Consider the following 24,651-nt stretch of genomic DNA (forward strand, 5'->3'; position numbering starts at 1 on the left):
GAACATTTGCATGCAATGTTTGTATAATACATGACACCAATGTCACTTTCTACAAACTTTTTCATAAGATAACACTTCTTTTAAATGCAGAGGCACATAAGATAGCAACATAACTGATCATTCTAACTTGATATTTGCAACCATCCAAACTATTGCAGTGGGAGAAGTTCAAAAGGAAAATGTATTGAGTGAAGCTATGACTGTTTAATTCTCAATATGTCAGGACAGAGGGAGAACTCTGTGCATATTAGACTTCATTATCTGCAGTATATACCTGTGGGCAATATATTGTAATCTTATTTACACTATCAATATTGGATAATGGTGTCATCTCAACCTGTTGGTATTAACCCAATGCATATGAATGTGTTTTTCACACCCATCCTTTAGACAGTTGAACTTTGTCCCAAAGATGGCTACATTTCTTGTTGGGAGTTTCACTCTGACAGTCCTACCTATGTCATAAAACCTCTTGGCTGCTGCACCATCCTCCCATTTCTTTACTCAGTTACTTTCTTTAAATGTATTTGCTCTTTTCCCAGTTTCCAGATGTCCATCAGGGCCCAAAGTCATGAGGGTTGCCTTTAGTGGATTGCACCTTAAGTAAACCATTGAGTGATGTTGAGACTAAATTACAGAACAAGCTATTTGGTACAACTATCATTTTCTTTTTTATTATGCTCGAATGATGTATCTTCCACTCCCCTTCATTTCAGCCCATTATCATACTCTTCTATTCTTTTCTTTCCCTCTCTTAACTATCTTATGTGTCTGCAGTATTTGCTCAACAATACCCTGTGGTAGTGAGTTCCACATTCTCATCATTCCTTAGTTGGAGGTTTTCTCTGAATTCCCTCTCGGATATCTTGGTATATTTACAACCCCACAAATGGGTCTGTATATCTATCCTGTCAAACTAGTCTATAACCCAGATGTCCTCTCACAATCTCAGTTTGGTTGTGTTTCCATCTGCTTGTTGAGCCTTGAGAAAGCTGTCCTATTGCAAAAAAAATCAGCTTGGTCATAGTGCACCTGCGTTTAAGAGATGCTGCAGTCTGTTATGTGCATCTACTACATGAGCCATGAGTCAAAATATTCAGAACCTGTCCCAGCCCTGAAGATGTGCAGAGCTGTTTATTTTCTTTGGGGAAGAAAGAAACATGCATCACATAAACATATTCTGAAGTGCTTTAGAGCTTTTGATGCATTTTTGAAGTGTAGTCATTGTTGTATTCTAGGAAACTTGGCAGCCAACCCCTCCAAAGCTGCAGTCCAGGAACCATCATGATCCTGATAACCTATATTAGTTGAGGGATAAATGTTGGCTTAGAACACTGGGGCAAACACCCTCTGTTCTTCATTTTTATAATGGTGCCACGGGATCATTTTACATCCAGCTGAGAGGGCAGGTGACAGCAGAGGAAGTTTAGTATCTCCCTGGGAATGATTTTGTGACCTTGTACTCAGGTATCTAGAATGGTTTTGAACCCAGATCTGTGCTACAACCACTGAGCCATAGTTGACGCATTAGTCTGTCACATTTGTGCCAAGTCTCCTTAACTTTATACACTTATTGAAAGTGGGGTAGACACAGTTAAGGCAGAAATCAGCCATGATTTGGTGCAACTTGCTGCAAGGGCTTGAGTGGATGCTATCTGTCACATGGTTTTTCTTTCTCATTTACATTGCGTATTATCTCATCATCGTTCACCCACTTTTCCAATTTTCACTTGGCCCCAAATTGACATTCCACCTGCTCTCTCAGTTTCTGGGGGCCTCCTGGATTCAATGTCACCTCACCTTTTCACATTAATTTGTTAGCTCGATCACTTCTCATCCTGGCCATTTTTTAAAAATAGCATTTTTTCGCAACTGTTCACCAAACAGAATTGGGTTCAAGAACTGTTGAAATTGCTGAAGTCCTCCGTTACCCTTGATCTCTTTATCATATTTGCTGATCAAGAAGACCGTCTTCTAGAACTTGTTTCCAAATTCTGTTGTTTGCCTCTTAACCCTCTGTTAACCAGCCATATCTGGTTTGGCACAACAAGTGTTGAAGAATCCTTTGCTTCCATAAGACCAGTTGCTGCTTTCACTCTTCTGGCTCTCCTGATCCTGATACTTCAGCTGGCCTAAGAGGAGTCTTTCATTGCTCCTTTTCCCCCTTCCTCCCCTCCCCCCACCCCCCTCCCTTCAACTTCAGTCAGATTTGATGCAAATTCCATCTGAAGTAACCTGCACCATTCGTTCGTTCTTTCTCTAAAGACTTGGCCTTTCATTTTGTACCTGACTGTCTGATTGGCCTGAAGTGTCCTGAGTCAAATTTTATTTATTGCCAATACACTTATTAACATCACAAGCATAACTTGCATCAAAACGATGATCGAGTTTCTGTCTTCTTTGGCCCTCTGAGCAGCTGCTCCTTCTGGGGTTTTGCCAGAGCTGTCATTCCAAAGCCAGTCTTCCTTAACCTTCCTTTTTATTTAATCTTTTCAGTTGCGAGCATTTTTGGTTTGGTCCAATTTAGTATGGTCATTTTCCCCCTCCTTTTCTGACGACCTTGTGGAAGATCTATCCATTGTCACTTTTTATTTTTTCTTTCTCATTGAACAACATCAGTTTCTATTCCTGCCATGTAGGTTGCATGTTGCACGCTGTTTGGATTCCACACTCTGAATTCCTCTAAGCGCTTGATGTGAGCCTTCAAACTTACCCCTGACCTAGATCGCTTTTTTTTCTCTACTTCAGTCTCTTGTTCTGAATCCACTAATGCCCCAGGCCTGGCAGCCTTCAGTTGACCCCCTCTTCTGTTGATCCTTTTGAGGGAGAGCATTCCAGTCTTCTGGCTTTTGTGTGAAGGAGTGCTTCCAGATATTACCCATAAATACTGTGCTATAATCTTTAATGCATTATCCTGATCATTTTTGCCTCTGCTCCCCAATCAAAGGAAATGCTTATCTACATAATCCACCAATTCCTTTTGGTCAATTTAAACACAGCAGCCTTCCGTTGCACTACTCAAAATCACAAACCAGTTTAAGCAAACTGTTCTTGTGATGTTGCCAATTCATCCCCTGGTATAGTTCTTGTGAAACAGCATGGCATTTCCCTTCCAACGCCATAATATCTTTCCTGAGAGTTAGGGAAGGCACTGGTGTAGTGGTAATGTCACTGGACTGGAATATCCAGAGCACCACCTCCAAACCTGGCAGTAGGCTAAAATTCTGCGGCATGGGTTTGAATCCCACCATGGTAGGTGCTGAAATGTGAATTCACTAAATATCTGGAACTAAGGCACACTAAATCACATGTATACAACTTCTGATTGCTGTAAAAACCTATCTAGTCCACTAATGCTGTTCAGGGAAGAAAAGCTGCCATCCTTATTTGGTCTGTTGCCTCTTATCTGCCCTATGAAGTGACCCGAGCCAGCCATTTGGGTTCAAGAGCAATTAGAAATGGACAAGAAGTGCTGACCTTGCCCATGATAACTGCATCTGGAACAAAAAAAAAATCAATTTTATAACTAATACTGTCCCTGTTTTGCTCTGCTTTTGCAGGACACTGGAGCGTTGTCATCTTTTCTTGCTTTCCTTTTGTGTGAACAAATTGTTCTTTTTTTTTTGCAGCTTTCTGATTGTTTCTAATTCTTTCTTAACAACATTGCATCTTAAAATATCTGCTCAATCACAGTACTGATGCAAGCAACAGGAGGCTGAATAGAAGTAACTTCACCAACATATTTGAAGGGAATGAGTTTGTAGGGCTATGGGGAAAAGAACAGGGAAGTGAGACTATTAGCTCTTTCAAAGAACTGGCACAGGTACAGTGGATTGAATGGACTCCTGGGCTATATCGTTCTGTTTTAGGATGTGCATTAAATTGAAAATTGTCCAGGGAATAGTCAAATCTGAGAAAGTACTCATTGTGATAAGTAAGAAAAGTGCAAATAATTTTTTAATCTTGTTGGATACAAAGCCAAAGAACAAACAGGTTCGTTGCAGGATTCAGTGGAGACTTTAGTGCTGAGAAGATCAGTGTAGAGCTTTTGAATTCTTTTCTCTCCATTAATCACATGAAAAATATGTGGCAATATGCCAGACCTTGTAATCTGGTCTCTTGAGGCATCAACATACAGTAGCATCTATTGAAAGTCAAGGAAACGGAGAAAGTGCTTATTTGGAGATGAGACCTTTTGAAACTGTGAAGTATTGGGTTCCACTGACAGGCGTGGCAAAAAAATGCAGGATGAAACAGGAAAATTTGAAAAGGCAGGGAGGAAGATGTAGAGATCTTGGAGGGACTAGAATAAAGCAAGTGTTACACCATTTGTGAGCATAAGCCAGAGGGGAAAATAATTCAAATACCAATTGACATAACCTATCAGGCTTGCCCTTAGACTTGATGGCTGGACAATCCTATCGAAACCCTTTTATTTTCCCCATTTCCTCTTCCTGCACACCCCTACCGCCATATAAACCAGTCCCCTCTAGAAAGAAGCAGTAAGGGAAGAAACAGTGCCAGTAATAGAAAAAGAGACTCTATAAAATTCCTCATTGACTCCCTGAGAAGACCTCAGCAGTTCAGGTAGCATCCAAGGAGCTTCGAAATCGACGTTTCGGGCAAAAGCCCTTCATCAGGAATAAAGGCAGTGAGCCTGAAGCGTGGAGAGATAAGCTAGAGGAGGGTGGGGATGGGGAGAAAGTAGCATAGAGTACAATGGGTGAGTGGGGGAGGGGATGAAGGTGATAGGTCAAGGAGGAGAGGGTGGAGTGGATAGGTGGAAAAGGAAATAGGCAGGTAGGACAAGTCTGGACAAGTCATGGGGAGAGTGCTGAGCTGGAAGTTTGGAACTAGGGTGGGGTGGGGGAAGGGGAAATGAGGAAACTTTTGAAGTCCACATTGATACCCTGGAATTGAAGTGTTCTGAGACGGAAGATGAGGTTTTCTTCCTCCAGGTGTCTGGTGGTGAGGGAGCGGCGGTGAAGGAGACCCAGGACTTTGGATGTGGAAGGCCCCTTTAGGGCCTTGGATAGAGGTGAGGGAGGAGGTGTAGGCGCAGGTTTTACAGTTCCTGCGATGGCAGGGGAAAGTGCCAGGATGGGAGGGTGGGTTGTAGGGGGCGTGGACCTGGTCTCCTGATCCACCCCTTTCTTTATTTTGTGGAGCAACTCTTAAGTCGACACTGTTGTATGAATGCAGCTAGAATGTTTGGTCTATCTAAAGTTCTTTTAAGCTAGGAATCATTCTTTGTAGATCTCCTCTAGATCATTTCCAAGATCACTTGACAAGTCACCATTTGAAAGTGCTAAGTCTGGTCTCCGTATTACACTTACAGTCTGATCACCAAGGTGAGGTGCATTGTAAAGATAACTAAACCCACATGATTTGGCCAAGAGCAATATAAATGCCAGCATTTTGAATGTAATTGTGATAGTGTTTATTGGTTCGACTTTCTAGTTTGAGGGTGAATCCCAGTCACTGTAGAAAGTACCTGAGACTTGTTATCATCGGAACTAGAATGGTGTGGCAATGGCACAAGCGCAATCCTGCAGTCGTTTGATTCTTAAACTTTTTAAAATTTAATAGTGTGTCTGCGTCACTGATTGGGCCAGTAATTATTGCCCATCTCTTCTTCCCCTTGAGAAGGTGATGGTGAGCTGCCTTCCTGAATTGGTGTGGTCCTTGACGTGTAGTTACATCACAGTGCTGTTAGAGAGGGACCATCAGGATTTTGGCCTAGCGACAGTGGAGGAACATTGATACGGTTGGTGGATAACTTGGAGGGGAATTTAAAAGTAGTGGATTTCCTATGCATTTGCCTGAATCTCTGGTTGTGTGAGGATGAGGGTTGGAGGTGAAGGAGTATGACAGAGAAGCCTTTGGCCTTTAGGTCATGTTTTATTTGCTTAGCCACTGGTGGCCTCCCATCACTACACCAGTCTTTTACCCTGGAGTTCACTCACAGTTTGGGGAATGAGGAAACAGAAGATGTCAGTGGGCTTGTAAGAACACAAATTCAGTCAAATTAAGGGGTAACATGGTGGCTCAGTGGTTAGCACTGTTGCCTCACAGCACTAGGGACCTGGGTTTGATTCCATCCCCAGGCAGTTGTCTGTGTGAAGTTTGCATGCTGTTGTCATGTCTGCGTGGGTTTCTGCTCGGTGCTCCGGTTTCCTCCCACAGTCCAAAGATGTGCAGGTTCGGTGGATTGGCCATGCTAAATTACTCATAGTGTTCAGTGTTCTGTAGGTGTGTTAGCCATGGGAAATGCAGGGTTACAGGGATATAGTAGGGGGATAGATTTGGGTGGGAAGCTCTTTGGGGAGTCAGTGCGGACTCATTGGGTCGAATGGCCTGTCTCCACTCTGGAGGGACTCTATGGACAAAGTTTGATTTTTAAATCATCCTCTACCTAATGGTTTTTTAAGTCAAGGATTACTTTCAGTTCTTGACTTTTTAATATTGTGATTAGCTTCAGCCACTTGGATGAGGTGAGAGCCAACTCTGGTTTTTGGGAGCACTCCACCTTAGCAATAAAAGTTTGTGCCTTCACTAAATCTAGACCTGAAGAAGGATTGTACTCGAAATGTCATCGTCTTCAACTCCTGATGCTGCCTGGCTTGCTGTGTTCTTCTAGCCTTCTGCCTGTCTACTTTGGATTCCAGCATCTGCAGTTTTTTTTTTCATCTCTTCACTGAATCAAGGCTGACCCTTTTGGTAAAATGCTGAGAGACTACTGCCCTTCCAGAGGTGCTGGCTTTCAGATGAGAACTTAAAGCGAGGCTGTCTTCCCTTGCTGGTGGATGTAACAGATCCTACCAAGGCTATGTTGAAGAAGAGCAGAAAAGTCTTCACTGGTTTTTAGGTATTGGCTGAGCGATCATTGGAATTATCTAGCCATCCTTGTTTACAGGATCTTGCTGCGTGCAAATTGTGTGGCATATTAGATTGTGTTGAGGCAAAGCTTATTCAAAGGAATTTACACTTATGCAAGGATGAATATCTAATGTAGATATTGTGTAAGGTAATGTACATTGATATGAAGACAATAGATATAACTTGATATAAGTGTAAAGGAGATAACAGTTGGAGGTTTTCTTTCGGCACGGTGAAATTATTGACCAATTGTTACTAACTGACAAAGCGATTATGATCAAGTAGGTGAATGGCATGTGATTCTAGTGATGGAGCAATTATGCTTTAAAAGAAATTTTTATGCACAACATTGAATCCCATGCTTCACCACATGCACAACATTGAATCCCATTCTTCTATGGTAATTTGCAGATTGACCCTCAAACTATCGAGGAAGGTGTAGAAACTGGGAACTGATAATGGGAGGGCATTATGAAACCTGGATAAATATCTTTTGAGATTAGTTGGGAGAAAGTGGTGATTAAATCTTTGTGTTCCGAGGTGTTTTTTTAAGAGCAGTGTGACAGAATTGCTGCATTAGTAATAAAGTGAAAATGCCTATTTTTGAATGTTAATGAAGTGGCAGTTTTATTTTTGGATCCACGTACCTGCTGAGCAGATTGCACCTCCAGGCGTGACAGTAGAACAGAAATAAAAAGTCCAGGTTAATGAGAAGTTAGAAATGATTCTCAAAAATATTTGTTCACGATGCAAATCCTAAAGAATTGAGAGCGATATCGGAGATGAATTCTTTGCTTTTCCAAACAAAACTTATTAAAAGATTCATTCACAGGAGAAGGGCATCATTGGCTAGGCCAGCAGTTATTGCCCATCCCAAGTTGCCCAGAGGGCAGTCAAGAGCAACCAGACAAGATGGCCATGTAATAAGGTGGCAAGGATGGCAGTATCATTTCTTAGAAGACTTTAGTGAACCAGATAGGTTTTTCATGACAATCAAGAATGGATTCATAGTCACGGTTAGACTTTTAATTCCAGATTTTTGCTTTGATTGAATTCAAATTCCACCATCTGTTGTGGCAGGTTTAAACCTGGGTTCTAAGAACACTATCTGTGTCTCAGCATTGACAGTCCAGTGATAATACCACTAGGGCATCGCCTCCTCCTGTAACTTTCTTTGCAAATTAAAATACATTCAGCAAATAAACAAATTCAATGTCCTTCCCTGAATAAATGAGACCCCTTAGAACTTTGCATTGTTTTTTTTTAAGCTGTCAGTTTTGCTCAACATGATGATCTTCTGACGGAGCTCTAAGATAATATATTCCTCCTGTTCTGGTGTTTTTTGTTCCAACATTGGTGACTATGCCTCCAGCTCCCTGGGCTTTTAAACTATTCAATTGCCTGCCTAAACCTCCTGCTCACTCACTCACTCTCACTCTCTCACTCACTCTCATTCTCTCTCTCTCTCTCTCTCTCTCTCTCTCTCTCTCTCTCTGTGTCTGTCTGTCTCTCTCTCTCTCTCTCTCTCTCTCTCTCTCTCTCTGTCTCTGTCTCTGTCTCTCTCTCTCTCTCTCTCTCTCTCTCTCTGTCTCTGTCTCTGTCTCTGTCTCTCTCTCTCACTCTCTTTCTCCCCCCCCCCACACATACTCACTCTGTGTCTGTCTGGCTCTCTCTCTCTCTCTCTCTCTCACTCCCCACTGTTAAGATGCCCCAAAGAACCACCTTGCTTGCTGTACAACTACTTCCTGGTCTGTTGTCAAGTCTTGTTTGTTAATGACTACTCTGACATGTCTTGCAACACTTTACTAGGTTAAATTTAGTAGATAGATGCAAGTTGTTAACATGGAAGTTTTAACAATGGCTTATAAGATGATATTTTATAATAAAGACAGTTCCCTTCTTCAAGTGAAATGTTCATTTCAGGAATTGAAATTTGGGTGATTTGGCTGGAAGGCCAAAACAAAAAATGCAGTTGAATAAACCCAAAATATATCAAATATCTGTTCAATAGAATTGGTACATCTGATGTTTATGCTTGCAAATATTTCATAACTGAGAAGTAAAGACTTTAGTTTCTCTAGCACCTTTCATGACTTCAAGTCATCCCAGACCATGCCTTACACCTGTTTAAGCATTTTTTGAAATATAGAGAACACGGTGGCCAATTTTGGTCCCATGACCATTCTAATGACCATAAAGTCTGTTCTCGTGATGTTAATTGAAGCATTGATATTGACTGGAACAATAAAGAGAACTCCCTGATACTGTTTTGAAGTTTGGACATGGGACGTTTTTACAGTTCATCTCTGAGTGCATATAAGGCTTCTTTTTCATGTTTCATCTGAAGGAGGATCCCTTTGGTGCAATTCTTCTGCCGTATGATTATTGCTCAGGTTCTGGAGTTGGATTTGATCCCACAACCTTTTGACTCAGTGAAAGTGCTATACGCTGAGCGACACCTGACACAAAATAAGAAAATGAAAGCCATTCCACACTTTGACAGATGCAGAGGATCAAAGAAATTAAAAACAATGTAAATGTGTAACTGTTCAATATTCATTTTCCTTCTCACGACTGCAGCTGAATGCTGTCCAGACAACAAGCTCTGTGTCATTAGTTAAAGAGCGGAATGTGGTGGGGTACAGGTGCAGTTTCTGCTTCGAAGTCCATCCGACACCCAGAGCTATATCAAACCACCTTCGCAAGCACGTTGCCTTTGGCGAAACAATAGATACTGCTCGGAGTGGTGAAGAGGTGAGTGTTACTACTTGTATACTTATTTGTTTCACTTGGGCCATTTATATGCTTCCGGATCTGAAATATGGAACGCTGTTGTGTGAAGTATGGTAAAGTTGTGCAATGTATAGAATTGACAATTTTATTTACTGTTTCTGTTTTGATGCAATGTAGTTATCATGACTAAAATGATCATTATTAGTCTGGTCAGTCAACAGAAAGCTGTATTCAACTAGGCCTGACCATCTGTCCTGTAGTGTAGGCTCTCCTCTAACTCCCCTTGGCTATGCTATCTTCAAACAAAGGCTCATGTGACTGATTGTTGATCCAAAGAAGTTATCCCATAAATCAACTGAATGATAGACAAGGCCTGCTTTGGGGCACGCATTGAGAGGCACTAGATTGACTTTCCAAACTGAAAATTTTGTTCTACGTCGCTAGTCTTTCCTGTGAATTAGCTTCCTTATTTAGACAAAGAAAGCTGTGCATGTTACTTGTTTTTGGGTTTTTGTGCAGAATTAGAACAGGAGAAAGCTATTTAGACTCTCAAACCTGTTCACCATTCATTGAAATCATGTGACATCTGTGACTTAACTCAATGTACCTGCCTTTACCCATGCCCCTTGATTCATTTAGATGACAAAAATCTCAGTTACAGATTAAAATTAACAATTGATCCCAGTTCAGTTGCCATGTGTGGAGCAGAGCTCCAAACTTTGACCAGCTTTGTGCAGACGTGCTTTCAAAGTTCACTCCTGAAAGGTCTAATTCTGATTTTAAAACAATGGTTCAAAATCAGTTATTCCCTTCCTAACAGCATGACGGACTTTACCTGCACTATGTGGACTTCAGTAGCTCAAGAAAATGCTCACCACAAGGGAGAGGCAATGCGTACTAACCTAGTCAGTGACACTAACTTTAGTTTTCCACCCGCCGAACAGTAGAAATAGTTTCTCCTTATCAGTTCCTGTTACTATAATGGAAACTTTGATCAGGTTGCTCTTCAACCTTGTATAATAGCAGGGAATAAAACATGCACTAACCTTTATTGATCAATTTTTTTTCATGCAGGTTCTCATGTCCTTTGTCATAATTCTAAGTTGTACTTCAACAGTTTGACTAATGTTCAAGTTGTCAGACTTGTGGACATTACTTCTGACTTTACTTGGGCTGGATTCAATTCAAAGTTATGAACATTGAAGGGAGCTTTGTATAAACATTTTCCAAAAATTGACCACAAATAATAATAAGGCTAAACCGTGTCAACTTGTATGAGTTATAGCAGCTGACTCATAATGATAGACAGACGGGAGTACTTGGAAACTGTTGACCTTGGAGAAGGTTTTCCACAGAAGTCAGTCCATCTTTGTGACTTGGTTTCCCTTTTCTCAATGTTGATTTGAACCTGACATGGTGTCAAAGGGATGACCAGACATCCAGCAACTGTGATGACGGTAAAGTAGGTAAGCCGCTACTCTCACCTGAAGTAAACTCAGCTTGCCAGGATGATATGAACACTGATTGTTATTCAATTTGTTCTCATTTTACATAGTCTAATTTATTTATTTTGCTATGCAAGGGATTAGGTTAGAAGCTTAAACATATTTTTAAATTTGTGGAATTTTTATCATCATGCAAAAATTTGACTTTTTCAGTTTAGGTCTACGCGCAGTACTTTTATGAAGGGGGCTCCAAGAGTTAGACCTAATGACAATGAAGGAATTTATATTTCCAACTCAGGATGGTGAAGAGCTTGGAGGGGAACAAATAGGTGGTTTTACGAAAACACAGAAATTGTTGGAGAAACTCAGCAGGTCTGGCAGTATCTGTGGGAAGAAAACAGAGTTAAAGTTTCAGGTCCAGTGATTCGTCATCAAAATTGTTAGCAGCAGGGAAACAGTGGTGTTTACGCTGAAGTGTTTACGTTTGTTGTTTGGGTGGTAGAGGTGAGTGGATAGGTGGAGATGGAGCCCAGAGAAAGCGAGAGAGAGGCCATGACCCCACCGACGAACGTCAGGCCATTGTGTTTGTTTGTGACTGTCATCAACCTCTTCTCCCCTGGAGATTTCCAGATCATTGTCGTCATCCCCCATCCCCACACAACCCACTCGTACTTTCTTCGCAAAATCCACGAACGCGACTGGCCAGACAGACCCATTATTTTTGTCTATTTCTGCCTCACAAAGCCCATTTTTTTTCCTTCCTCGACTCAAATTTCTTCTCCCCTTTCCCAGTCTTTTCTCCCGGATTCCTCTGACACTTTACGTCAACTTCAGGATTTCCAGTTTGTGGGCTCCAGCTGCCTCCTCTTCACCATTCACATTTACACCATGGTCACTCCCTTTACATAGCCATCCCTCTGTCAGGATTGTCTCAGGGCTCTCCACTTCTCCCCAGGGACAAAAGGCCTGAACTGTCCACATCCTCCACTACCCTCCTCTGCCTGACTGAACACGATCTCACTTTGAGCAACTTTTCTTTTAACTTCTCTCACTTTGTTCAGATGGAAGGGTGGGCATGGGTATTTCCATGGGCCCCAGTTATGCCTGTCTGTTTGTGGGTACATGGAATATTCCTTGTTCCACTTCTACTCTGGCTCCCACTCACAGCTCTTTATCTAGCACATTGACAATGTAATCTGTGCTACTTTCCCTTTCTACTTGTGAACTGGAAAAATTTATCAATTTCGCTTTCAATTTCCACCCTGCCCTCGCCTTCACCTGACCCATCTTTGACTTCCCCCTTCTCTTCCTCGACACCTCTGTTTCCGTTTCTCGGGATAAACTGGCCACCTTTTTATCCATTACAAATCCATTGACTCCCACAGTTACCTGAACTATACATCCTCACATCCTGCTTCCTTTAAGGACTCCATCCCATTGTCCCAGTGTCTTTGTCACATCTGACCTGATGATGCCACCTTCCTCAGGCTGAGAATTTCGTGCCATCTTGGTTAACAGAACTCTCAGTCGTGTTTGACTATCTACTGCATCTGCCCCCTTCCCTTCCCTCCCACGATGATGATGATGGGGTCCCTATAATTCTCACTTACCACCCTACCTGCCTTTGCATTGAAAGGACTGTAAATTGTCATTTCCATTACTTCCAGTGGGATGCCACGACCAGATACACATTCCCTTTTCTTCACTTGTCAATATTCTGCAGGGACCGTTCCCTCCGGGACACCTTGATCCACTCCCAACACCTCCCTGTAATTCCATGACACCTTTCCATGCAATTGCAGAAAGGGTAACGCCTGCCTATTTATGTCCTCGTTCCTTACTATCCAACTTCCCAGACATCATGTTCAGGTGATCAACGATTTACCTGTACCTCATTCAATCTAGTCTGCTGTCTTCGCTGTTGACAATGTGTTTTCCTGAATACTGGGGTGACAGAAAGCGGACTGGGTGACCACTTTGTCGAACACCTATGTTCTTCTGCAAAAATGACACTCAGCTTTCAGTTCTCTGCCATTTCAGCGCACCACAATGTTCCCTGGCCAGCATCTCTGTCTGAGGCCTGTTAGTGTTCCACTGAACCTCAGCATAAACTTGAAGAACAACATCTTATTTTCCACTTGGGGAACCTGCAGTCTCCAGGAGTCAACATTGAGTTCAATAATTTAGAGCCTGATTTCATCCTTGCATGTTTTTTAACCACCCCACACCTGGTTCTGTTGTGACATGCATTGCTTTTAGTACAGTCACCTATTCTCACCTACACCGAGACCCATTATCACATTGTATAGGTTTCATTCAGTACAGTTCACCCATTTTTTCTCATTGTTTTATCAGCTTTTCTTTTTGCTCTCACGCTCTCTCTCGCACTCGCACGCTCTCTCTCTCTCTCTCTCACTCTCACTCTCACACACACACACACACACACACACACACACACACACACACACACACTCTCTCGCTCTCTCTCTCGCGCTCTCTTGCGCGCGCTCTCTCTCTCTCGCGCTCTCTCTCTCTCGCGCTCTCTCTCTCTCGCGCTCTCTCTCTCTCGCGCTCTCTCTCTCTCGCGCTCTCTCTCGCACACACTCTCTCTGTCTTTATTGTCCTGGATGTAACTGGTCATGGGTTTGAAAGGTGCTGCCAAAAAAGACTCAGTGATATTTTTGCAGTGCATCTTATAGCAATTGCACGCGTTTGCTCCCGGATGTTATAGGATAGAAACCATAGAAATCATGCAGTACACAGGGTGCCATTTGGCCCATCTTATCCATACCAGCCCAAAGACACCTGGATGGCCTTTCTAATCCCAACTGTCTGCACACTGCCCATAGTCCTGCTTACAGCACTTTAGGTACAGATCCAGGAGCCTTTTAAAAGGATTTGTGTGGAAGTGGTGCCAGTCAAGCAGGCTGGCTTGTTGTGGATGGTGTCAAGCTTCTTGAGTGTTGTTGGAGCTACACTCCTACCTGCAAGTGGGGAGTATTCCATCATACTCCTGACCTGTGCTTTGTAGCTGGTGGGCAGGCTTTTGGGGAGTCAGGAGGTGAGTCACTTATACTTAATTCCTAGCCTCTATCTGTTCTTTTAGCTACTGCATTTATATGGCCAGTCTAGTTCAGTGTCTGGTTGATGGTAACCTACAGGATGTTGATAATAGGGGATTAAGTGATGCTAATGCCCCTGCATGTCGGGGTAATGATTTTAGTCTCTCATAACGGCGATGGTCATTACCTGGTACTTTTTTGGCACAAATGTTAGTTGCCACTTGTCAGCTCAAGCCCCGATGTCCTCTATGTTTTTGGTGCATGGCTTCTTTTGTCTGTGACAGATCATGAATTCAACAAGATGTAATTTTTTCAAGGCCTTTTAAGGCAGACAGCATTGGGACTTCAAATTCTCATCAATCTATTTCTCAATAATTGCAGCCTGCAGAGACTTCAGGTGCCCCTCAAGAAGAGGTGGGATCACTGACAGCAACTTGTGCATTTAACTGCACGTGTGCACTCTGCAGACATTGTCAGTTTCGGTAGTATCATGAACACGAACACTGATTTCTGCTGCAAAATCTGGGCATCTACCTATTAGCAATCAGTTACGTATAAAGACTGGAGAAGCTAGGATTGTACGTTTTCAGGCAGAGATTATTCACGAATTTGAAAATTGAGGGACTCAGTTGAGTAACTGTGGAGAAAACACTTGCTTCCTGTGGCAAGTGGGTCTGTCCATGAAAGTCATGGATTGACTGTAATTTACAGAAGAATCAGAGGAAAACATGAGACATATCTTTAGAGAGTGTTTTTACTAACACATGAGCTGTGGGTGTTGCTGGCCATCCCGAATTCCCAGAGGGCAGTTAAAAATCAGCCACAGTGCTATGGATCTAGAGTCACATGTAGGCCAGACCAGCTAAGGACAGTAGATTTCCTTCCCTAAAGAACACTAAATGATTTTGTTTCTGAAAATCGACCAGAGTTTTGTGGCCGTCCTTAGACTCCTGATTCCAGATTTTTATGGAATTCAAATTCCACCATCTGCCATGGTGGGATTCGAGCCTGGGTCCCCAGAATATTAACTCGTTGTTAAGATCTTAAACAAATTGCCTGAAAGCATGGTCAAGTCAGCCGTCACAAGAAGTTGTTGTTCTTTTTTTTTCCCTCAGCTATTTAAATTCATGTGCTGGAGAGGTAGGGTGACTTGTTCATTGTTTGGCTGTGCAGTTCAGGTCTTAAATTGCACTATTATACAGTTTAGCCACACATGCACAGTTAATCGTTTATATACGTCATTAATCTCTAGAGAGTTTGGACGATCCTGAATAAATGTAATGGGTACAAGAATAAGTCAACCTTTATGTCAGATGTGGAATGCATGTGGAATACTTCTGCCAGTAAGCAGCTCTCTCCATTATACACTGCGCTGTTTAAACACAGGAAGACAGCGAATAAGATGTGTTTGTTTGTCGTGGAGTTCTCTAACACCTGTGACTAAAAGGGCTGTGTAAGAGATGTTTTTTAAGCCCTCTGTGTACCCTGGAGTGAACTGCTTGTTGGTGCAGCTTGAGGTTGCAAATCAAATGGCATAATTAGCACTAATATATCTGACTTGAGGTACGCACTGATTCTCAGCAATGTTTTTTAAGATTGGAATAATCGTTATTGCAGCCGATAAGTTTTGATGCCATTCATTACATTCACTGAATAATTTGCATTAACTGACCTTTCAATGCTATTTCAAAACCAAATCACCAATGAGACCCAAACAATCAGTAGTAAATTATAAGGCGACAAAAGGAAACTTTTTCATTAGAGAAATCTTTGTCCATGGTGTTGATCAAGTTCTCCTGTCCCTCTGGTGCCCACTGGTGGTAGGAGGCCTCAGTTTGAATCTACAGACTCTCTTTGCAGTAAACAGGACGCGCAGGCAGGTACAGAAGGGAGGGAGGCTGTCAGTCTGAATAACCACCTCCCCAAAGGCTTCCCATTACTGGATCTGTTGGCAGTATCTTGGACAGATCCAGGAAAAGATCCTCCCATGTTATATCTACCCTCCTCACCAAGTGGCCAAAGATTCAGAGCAGTGAGATAGAAGCACAGGCTGAAATAGAGGGACTGTCCCTACAAATCTGCATTACAGCTGTTAATATGCCTTACCTCCTGCTCCCTTTCCTCTTTATAAATTTATACAGTTCTCTTTAATGAAATTAATTGACTGTGCTCCCAGAACCCTTTCAGGCAGCACTTTTCCAAGTGACATCAATTCACCGCATCTTTTGAAAAGGAAATTTACGTCATCTCTTCCCTGCATAGTGTGTTTCTTTCTTTGCCAAATAAGTATGTTTCTCTAGTTATTGACCCTCCCTGTTACCAGAAATGGTTTCTCCCCATCCACTGTACCAAGGTGCCTCGCAGTTTTGAACGCATTGATTAAATCTTCCCATAACTATTCCAGCTTCTTTGGTCTTCCTAATTAACTGAGTTCCCTCATTGTTTCATTCACAAATGTTTGTACTTGAACAGAAACGTATCATTCGTTGGCCTTTTGAACATCTTCCTGAGGTCAACTATCTAAGACTGAGGAAAGGCTTCTCCATATGGAGATATGTGAGAATTCTCTTCTTTCCATCCCATTGGGCTGTGTATCTCCACCAATGACTATATCCAAGAGTGAAATGTTTTTTTGAACCCTTAAAGGAAGAAAGGTATTTGGGGATAGTATGCGAAGGTGAAGTTGATGGAAAAGACCAGCTTTGAGTTTGCTCAAAGGGGCTGAATGTTTCTACTTATGTTTCTGTTCCTTTCCCAACAGGATAAAGATGGAGATAACAATTCGATATCTTCGGCTGAAAAATCATTGGAGATGTTACCAGAGCAGCAGAGTTTGGAGGGAGAGGAAGATGCCCCTGGGGTGGATGCTACCATCGGAGGCTACCCCTGCACTCAGTGTGATCGGATTCTAATGTCCCTGCAAGGCTTGCGTTCCCATGAAAGGAGTCACACGGCTTCTGCACTGTTTAGTCGTGAAGGCAAACATCACTGCCAGTACTGTTTGTTTGTCACTGCTTTCCGGCAGAAGTAAGTGAATGGTAGAGGTCATATTTCACTACGACTGTACAGTAAGGATGTGAACCATCAGGCCCCATGGTGTTAATGCTCCTACTGAGCGTCCGCACAACCAGTGGAACTGCCTGAACTAGGGATGGAATGTGGTAGGATGATTTTCACTAGGCGAGCCAAAAATACCACAGCTGCTACACAGTTAGACTGAAGTGGGCTCTGACGTATTTACTTTTAGCTTTTGTAATGTGAATCGATTTATTGAGTGAAAGTTGTTAACTTCGTCCATCAGTATTTACGCAATTCATCATTTATCAATAATATATAAAAACTCTGCTTTAACAATCCTACAATCCTGACTTTGGGTACCTCTACCTTTTTAACAGGCCAGCAGTTTCCATTTATGTACCACCGTAATAAAATACAATAAGAACATTTGACACTTAACCATCTGAGCAGTATATTAGGGCAGATCACCAAAAGGTTGTTCAAAGGAATGTTTTTTTTCAGGGGCATCTTAAAGAAAGGGAAAGGATGAGATTTCAAGAGGGAACTCCTGAACTTTTGACAGTCAAACTACCAATTATCAAGGAACTAAGTTTCTGATAATAGTCTACATGTTTTTGTTTTGCATTACTAGCTGACATTGAATGAGGCTGGGCTTCAAGTCCTTGTGTCAACATTGAGGGCCCTATCATTTTCTCTCTATCCTGTAGCATAACAGGTAACCTGCTAGTTGACTTTTGCTTGCACAGGTATAAATGATCCATTTCATCAAGGGAAGGGAAAATCTATCAAAGATTTGTCAGCGGGTAGCTCTATCCTTGATGCTTCTCTTAGACCCATTTCTAATTCAAAGTGACAAATATATATTGATGTGATTCCTTAAGTTGTCAACTCTATGGTATGTGGTTTTGTCACTTTCAGAACTCTCAGATCATCTATTTCACAATAGCTTGGCTTTCACACAACACTTCCCATAATACTGTGGCTGAGAGCATGAACTGTTTGGTGATATAGTAGGCTAATTGATTGATCCCATCTTTATTTTTCTGTCGGAGAGAGTGACTCTGTTACCTCTTAGTACGTGAAAGATATATCCATATTCAGCAAAAGTGAATCACAATGAAAGAAAGCTGTGTCCAGCATCAGTAAGACTTGAGCTAACCAAAACGAAAATGGGAGGATGATTCAACAAATATTTGGTTGTTTGATCAACTCCAACTTGTCACCAAGAGACGAAAGGCCCTCTATGTCAAAACAATTATCTAATTTTCTTTTATAACTTCAATTACTAAAGCTTACTTATAATACTGGTCAATTAATAACCTGTAATTTTAATTACCTAATTGTTTATTTTATTTTTAATACTTGTAGATTTCTGTTGTCCTTATTGACTGTAGCTTCAGCCCTCTGCATTGGTTCTACATTGGCACTCATATTCCACTCATTGCATTTGCTTTTGGCCCAGAGCTTTTATGACTGACTTGGCTGTTTTATAATCACATTCATTATGTTAGCTACTTACAAAGTGCTAGGGAAAGGAGTTTTAGGGCGAGGAGAATTGATAATGAACACTACTCTACATGTCGACTTTGGCATTTTATTGTTTGAATTCCCACAAGGCTATGCTTCAGTGACAGTTGACCTCACACACAATTTTTACATTAATTAAAATTAGTACCTGATTCTGTTCCTCAGTTCTATTGTAGACTAGCAGGAGGCTGAACGAACGCAGCAATCCAAGCGGCATCAGGCAGTGGGGAAGTTGATGTTTCAGATATAACCCTTCTTCAGGAATACCTAAAACATTGACTTCTGCAACTTCTGATGCTGCGTGGCTCGCTGTGTTCCTCCAGCCTCCTGTTTATCTACTTTGGATTCTAGCATCTGCAATTTTTTTTGTCTCTAACCTCAGTTTATTGTCCTTTTTAATGGGTTTTACTGCTCTGTGCATGTAAGATGATGATGGTCTCACTCCAAGGAGTAGCTTAATGCATGCAGACCATCCACCACTTCATGCATCATAGAGTGGTCACAGTACAGGAAGTGAGGCCACTTGACCCATCATATCTGTGCAGGCTGTTTGGAAAGCAAGTCAGCTAGCCTCATTGGCCTTTCCTTGTGGCGTGACAAGTTTGCTTTCGCTTTCAGTTATTATCCATTTCTTTTTTGAAGCCTTTGCTACCTTGAGCATGCTTTCAGGCCGATGCCTTCCATGGAAAGATCCTGTTCTCTCACTCAGTGAAGACGTTTTCCATCATGTCTGCACTGCTTCTTAAATACGTGCCCTCTAATTCTCAATTGCTTAACCAACAGAACAGTGTCTTCGTTAAAACCCCTCATGATCTTAAATATCTCTATCAGATCCCCTCAATCCTTTTTCACCAAAGTGAAAGCCTCAACCTTTCCATCTTATCCATTTAACTGAAGTTCATTGTCCCTGAAGCAATTCTTGGGAATCTTTTCTGCCCTTTCTCTAATGCCTTTACATCCTTTCTTCCTAAATTGGACCTGCTACTCCAGTTGAAGCTGAAGCGAACATTTTAACAGGTTTACTCGAACATTCCTGTCTTTTTTTGATATTGTGTCTCATTTGATTTTTGACCTTGTCCACCCTCCCTGTCCAACTCCAGCATCTACACACCCTATTTTAATATTGTAACTAACCTGTGATTGTCTTTCTAAGCTAGGAATCTCAAGTTGCCATCTATGGTCATTACTGTTTTTCTCCAATTGAATCGTGTCTCTTTTTTTTAATTTCCCAGCTTGGAACGCCACATGCAGAACCAACACGGGCACCAAAAACCATTCAGATGCAAACTTTGCTCATTTAAGACTGCCTTTATTAGTGGCCTCAAGAGCCACATACAGAGAGCTCATGCTGGTAAGATTGCTTTTTAATACACAATATATATTGTACATATATATGTTGTTGAGATGTGTTCAGTGGGAGATTAGTAACAGATTCAAGTAAGCAGATAATTTGCATCCATTTAAAAGTAATTAGATTTTACAACAGAATACTGTCAGGGTAAGGGTGGTGAATGATATGTAAGCGTCTGTACAGTGAGCAAATGCAATGCTGTATTGTATGAAACATCTAATGTATTTTTATAGCAGTTATGTATTTACATTTTTGCATGTATCTAAGTAGCAGCAGTAAATATTCAGTCCCATTTTAATGTGTATTTGAATGGAATACAAAGTTAAAAATCATGCAATGCCAGGTTATTGTCCAACTGGTTTATTTGGAAGCACTACCTTTCAGAGTGCTGATGAAGGAGCAGCGCTCCGAAAGCTAGTGCTTCCAAATAAACCTGTTGGACAATAACCTGGTGTTGTGTGATTTTTGACTTTGTACACCCTAGTCCAACACCGGCACCTCCAAATCTTGATTGGAATACTTCACTGAAGATTCATTCTTTTAATTCCAGTCTCTTAAACTGATAGTAGAAGTAAAACTTTTGTTGTGATCTTCTAATTTGTGTAGAGTTTTAAATATCAGTGAAGCTTGCAGCCATTGTTCAGTTAATATTTTATAAAAGGAATTTGACAAGATTTATGACTTGGTGTGATGGCCTGACAGCAAAACAGTTTCAGGAATTAGGACCTTGTAAGCTTTTCATCTGGCATAATAGCTTCCAGTTTCCGTATACCTGGGGCACGGCATTTAATATACATTAAATGCGCAAGTGTTTCAGTGCTTAACCAAGTTGGTAAGACTGCAATCAGTACATTTTGTTGGTTTTAAATAAATTCTAAACCCTGAAATTTACTCCCAACCTCTCGCCTCCTTTAAGACACTCCTTTAAACTGAGCATTTTGACAAAGTTTTAGGTTAGCTGCCTTAATATCTAGTGGCTCCTTCACAAATTTTGTTTTATGCTGATCCAGTGTTTTTTAAAATTATAATGAAAGGTCACTTCCTTTTGTTTCTCAACTAAAAGTTAATAATCGTGTTCACATTTCCTATGTCCCTGACCAATTTCTTTGCTAACCAACCTATTCAGAGATGTTATAATTCACCTCTGGAGCTGATTGGACGAACCTATGTCTCTCAGTTCAGGGATAGGGATACTACCACTGTCTTTTAAGGACCTTTTACTGTCTCCTTAAATGACACACACAAAGTCAGCCTATCATGCCAATGTTGCCTCTTTTAAAGAATTATCCAGCTGGTTGCACTTACTCCTGTTCCTTCTCCTCCTAGCCCTGAAAATTGATTCAATTTCCTTTTGAGTGTTGTTGAATTTGCTTCAACATTTCAGATTCTTATAGTGCATCAGCATTTTAAACACCAGAATGTCTCCTAGTCTCCCTATGACTCTTTTTCCAATTAGGAATATGGTGGTCTACTGGTTATGTTTTAGATTAATAATCCCGAAGGCTGATGTAATGAACCAAAGACAACAGTTCAAATCCCATCGCAGAAAGTGTGAAATTTAAATTCAATTAGCAAAATAAATCTGCAGGGAATAATGAAATGAGTGGATTCTCTTCAAATTCATCTATTCACTGTTCATCATGGAACAAAGTCTCTTGTTCTTACCTGGTCTGTCTTACATGTGACTTCAGATGCAAGCAATGTGATTCACTCTTAATTGGCCTCAAAGAGCCTGGCAAACTGTTCAGTTGTAGCAAACTGCATTTTCTTGCAATAGTTCAAGAAAGCAGTTCACTGTCACTTCCTCGAGGGCATGAAGGGATAAGCAAATTAATGCTTCTGTTGTCCGCATCATTCTCATCCCATCTAATGTCAAATAGATATATTTGAAAATGCAAACTTATAATTTTCTATTTGTTTGAAACATTTTCCTAATGTCTGCTTCAAAATGATTAGAACCCCGAGTCAATTGACCTTGTTTTAATGAATTCTCTAGTGACTGATTGATTTGCTCGTGACTAGCCTGTTTGGACCAACTACTAGAATTATTAATTTTAATCACAATGTGGTTTTTTCTTTCACTGATCTAGCCCCTTCCCCCTCTTTTACACCATTTCTGCAGATCTCGGGCACCATGTTTGACAAGCAAATAGTGCTGATTACATCTGTCACCATAGCCCTGATTGCCATTGTGCCACTGTTGGCAGACATGTCTACTGCTGCCCTTGCCCTAGACTCTGGCATTCACTCCCTGAACATTTCTCTCTCTCTCTCTCTCTCTCTCTCTCTCTCTCTCTCTCTCTCTCTCTCTCTCTCTCTCTCTCTCTCTCTCTCTCTCTCTCTCTCTCTCTCTCTCTCTCTCTCTCTCTCTCTCTCTCTCTCTCTCTCTCTCTCTCTCTCTCTCTCTCTCTCTCTCTCTCTCTCTCTCTCTCTCTCTCTCTCTCTCTCTCTCTCTCTCTCTCTCTCTCTCTATATATCTTGTTTAATTGCTTGTTAAAGCTCATTTCTTTGCCTATGGTTTTAGTCACCTGTTCTAAATTTGTCTGTGTCCAAAGTTAATGCGTCTACGGAAGCACCTTTGAAATTTTGCAAGAGCTGCTACGTGAATGCAGGCTGTGGTTCAGCTTGCTTAAACGGTATTAAGCACGTTTTGAGAAATTTTAAACAGCTGTTCAAACAGCACGTTTACCCACCATTAAATTTATACTACCACAACCCAGTCAGACTCCAGAGCTCATGTCACTTGTACAGTCTTTCTGGCTGAGTCAAAGCAGTGACCACTTTCTGACTTTTTGTGTTAATGTGATCACTGTAGTCTGATTACCTCTTACAGATCCAGATATTTTTCCCCTCTACTATTATTTTTGGAAAGGGAAGAGTATTAGATATCTTGTCATCCTGTGCACCTAAAATAGGGATTCAGTGACCCCTGCTTATTTATGCCTGTTCAGATATGTTTGAACAGTGCACGAAGTAAAACTCAACTCTGAGGCAGTCAGGGAGTTATCACCTAAAATTAACAGTCTTCAGAGTGTAAATTCAGAGTACAAAAGCCAAGTATTGTGGATGTTGGAAATCTGAAACAAAAACAGAAAATGCTGGCGCAAGCAGGTTAGACTGCACCCCTGGAGAGAGAGAAAATATAGCATTTTCGGGTTTGTGACTTCTTGAGTTGAATTCTGAAGAGAAGACACAGATCTAAAACACCTCCTCTCTTTCCACCACCACAGATATTGGCAGATCTGCTGAATATTTCCAGCATTTCTTTTTTCATTGCTTAGGAATACAGTATTGAGATAGCTAAGAATAATTGAATCTACACAAAGCAATTTCAAGGATATTGTTACACTTCTGTCTGATATAGTACCCAGGGACTACCTGGTTCAGACACTGAAAATTATGAATGGCTGGAAACTCCTATTAGTTTAAAACTATCCACTATAAACACCAGGAACAATAAATCTCAAATTAAGAGACATGATTCTGTTGGGAGGATGATTGAGAGAAGAAGAGATTCTATTATACGACTTGGAGCAGTAATTACCGGCTGAAAGTTTAAAAAACAGATTTATGCTGACTGGCTATTCAAAATAGGATGAAGCCTGAACGTCTCATGCATTTCTGGAGCTGGGTGAAATTTATATTGAGATTGAACACCATTTTGCATTTGAACAAAACAATGAAGTCTTCGATTCACCAAGGATCACTGTGTCTGTCTTGTAAAAAAAAGACTTGGAAGTGTAGCAGTAGCATTTATTTTTTCCCAATTTGCTTAGCAATTACAACCACCGTTTTTACATGCTGAAACAGTTGTTTTTAACATTCCCTTAAACAGTTTTTTCAAGACAATAGATGTTCCAGTTTGGCATCTCACAGCAGTGGATTAATGAGCTCGCTCAGTCTCCAACTGTAATAGAACCACATTACAAAGGAACATCGTGCCCATTAAACCCATCATTTTATCACCGCGTTACCCAATTAATTCTTCATGTGCCGCCCAACCACTATTATGTAGTGTTTTGTAATTTGTTTCATATTTCAACTTGATGGCCTGCAATTCCTGAACTTAATTTGTGGTGAGATTTGGTGGTAAAATTTTTAATTTTTTATTAGATCTGCATATGATCGGAGACTGTGCTCTGCTCAATTGTACAGCGTGATCCTTGATTATCCCTTTTCATTTATGTGCTCATGCTTAACACACACTTGAATTTGTTAGCCACTAGTTTTAGATTATGTGCAAGTTGGATAAATCAACATGAATTGTAAATAGAATGTGCAAGTTAGATTAACATTAATGTCTTTTTCGAAAATAATTCTTAAACTTTATGACTTAAATATTTAATATTATTAGCACAATCTGTGTTGCATATAAAATCATCTAAAGGTTCTTAACTGGAGTCAAAAATCTCTCTCCCAGCACAGAGTGGGGGGAAAATCTGAAAAGACACCTGAAAGACTGTCATAAATTTGTGCATATTATCAATTGGTGGCGAATAATCAATCCAGACAAGGACTGACATAAAATACAGGAAGACTTTAATTTCCAATTATTTATCCTTTCTGCAAGTTAATTAAGTTCAACAGATAAAAATGAGGGAATAAGGTAGGGTTGTAAGAATAGGGAAGTCACTTA

At 41.0% G+C, this 24,651-nt stretch overlaps 1 protein-coding gene across 7 annotated transcripts in view; it reads left to right on the forward strand.

Moving 5' to 3' along the window:
- The window catches only part of znf462 (zinc finger protein 462), a 109,371-nt gene that overhangs the window by 65,600 nt on the left and 19,120 nt on the right, over positions 1–24,651 (forward strand). For all 7 annotated transcript variants that reach the window (XM_072588905.1, XM_072588949.1, XM_072588940.1 and 4 more), the window contains 3 exons: positions 9,460–9,633; positions 16,881–17,146; positions 19,897–20,015. In XM_072588905.1, the coding sequence (XP_072445006.1) occupies positions 9,460–9,633; positions 16,881–17,146; positions 19,897–20,015 (559 nt within the window). The remainder of the gene's footprint in view (positions 1–9,459; positions 9,634–16,880; positions 17,147–19,896; positions 20,016–24,651) is intronic.

The sequence above is a fragment of the Chiloscyllium punctatum genome, chromosome 2 (assembly GCF_047496795.1).
Source record: "Chiloscyllium punctatum isolate Juve2018m chromosome 2, sChiPun1.3, whole genome shotgun sequence".
NCBI classification, from domain to species: domain Eukaryota; kingdom Metazoa; phylum Chordata; class Chondrichthyes; order Orectolobiformes; family Hemiscylliidae; genus Chiloscyllium; species Chiloscyllium punctatum.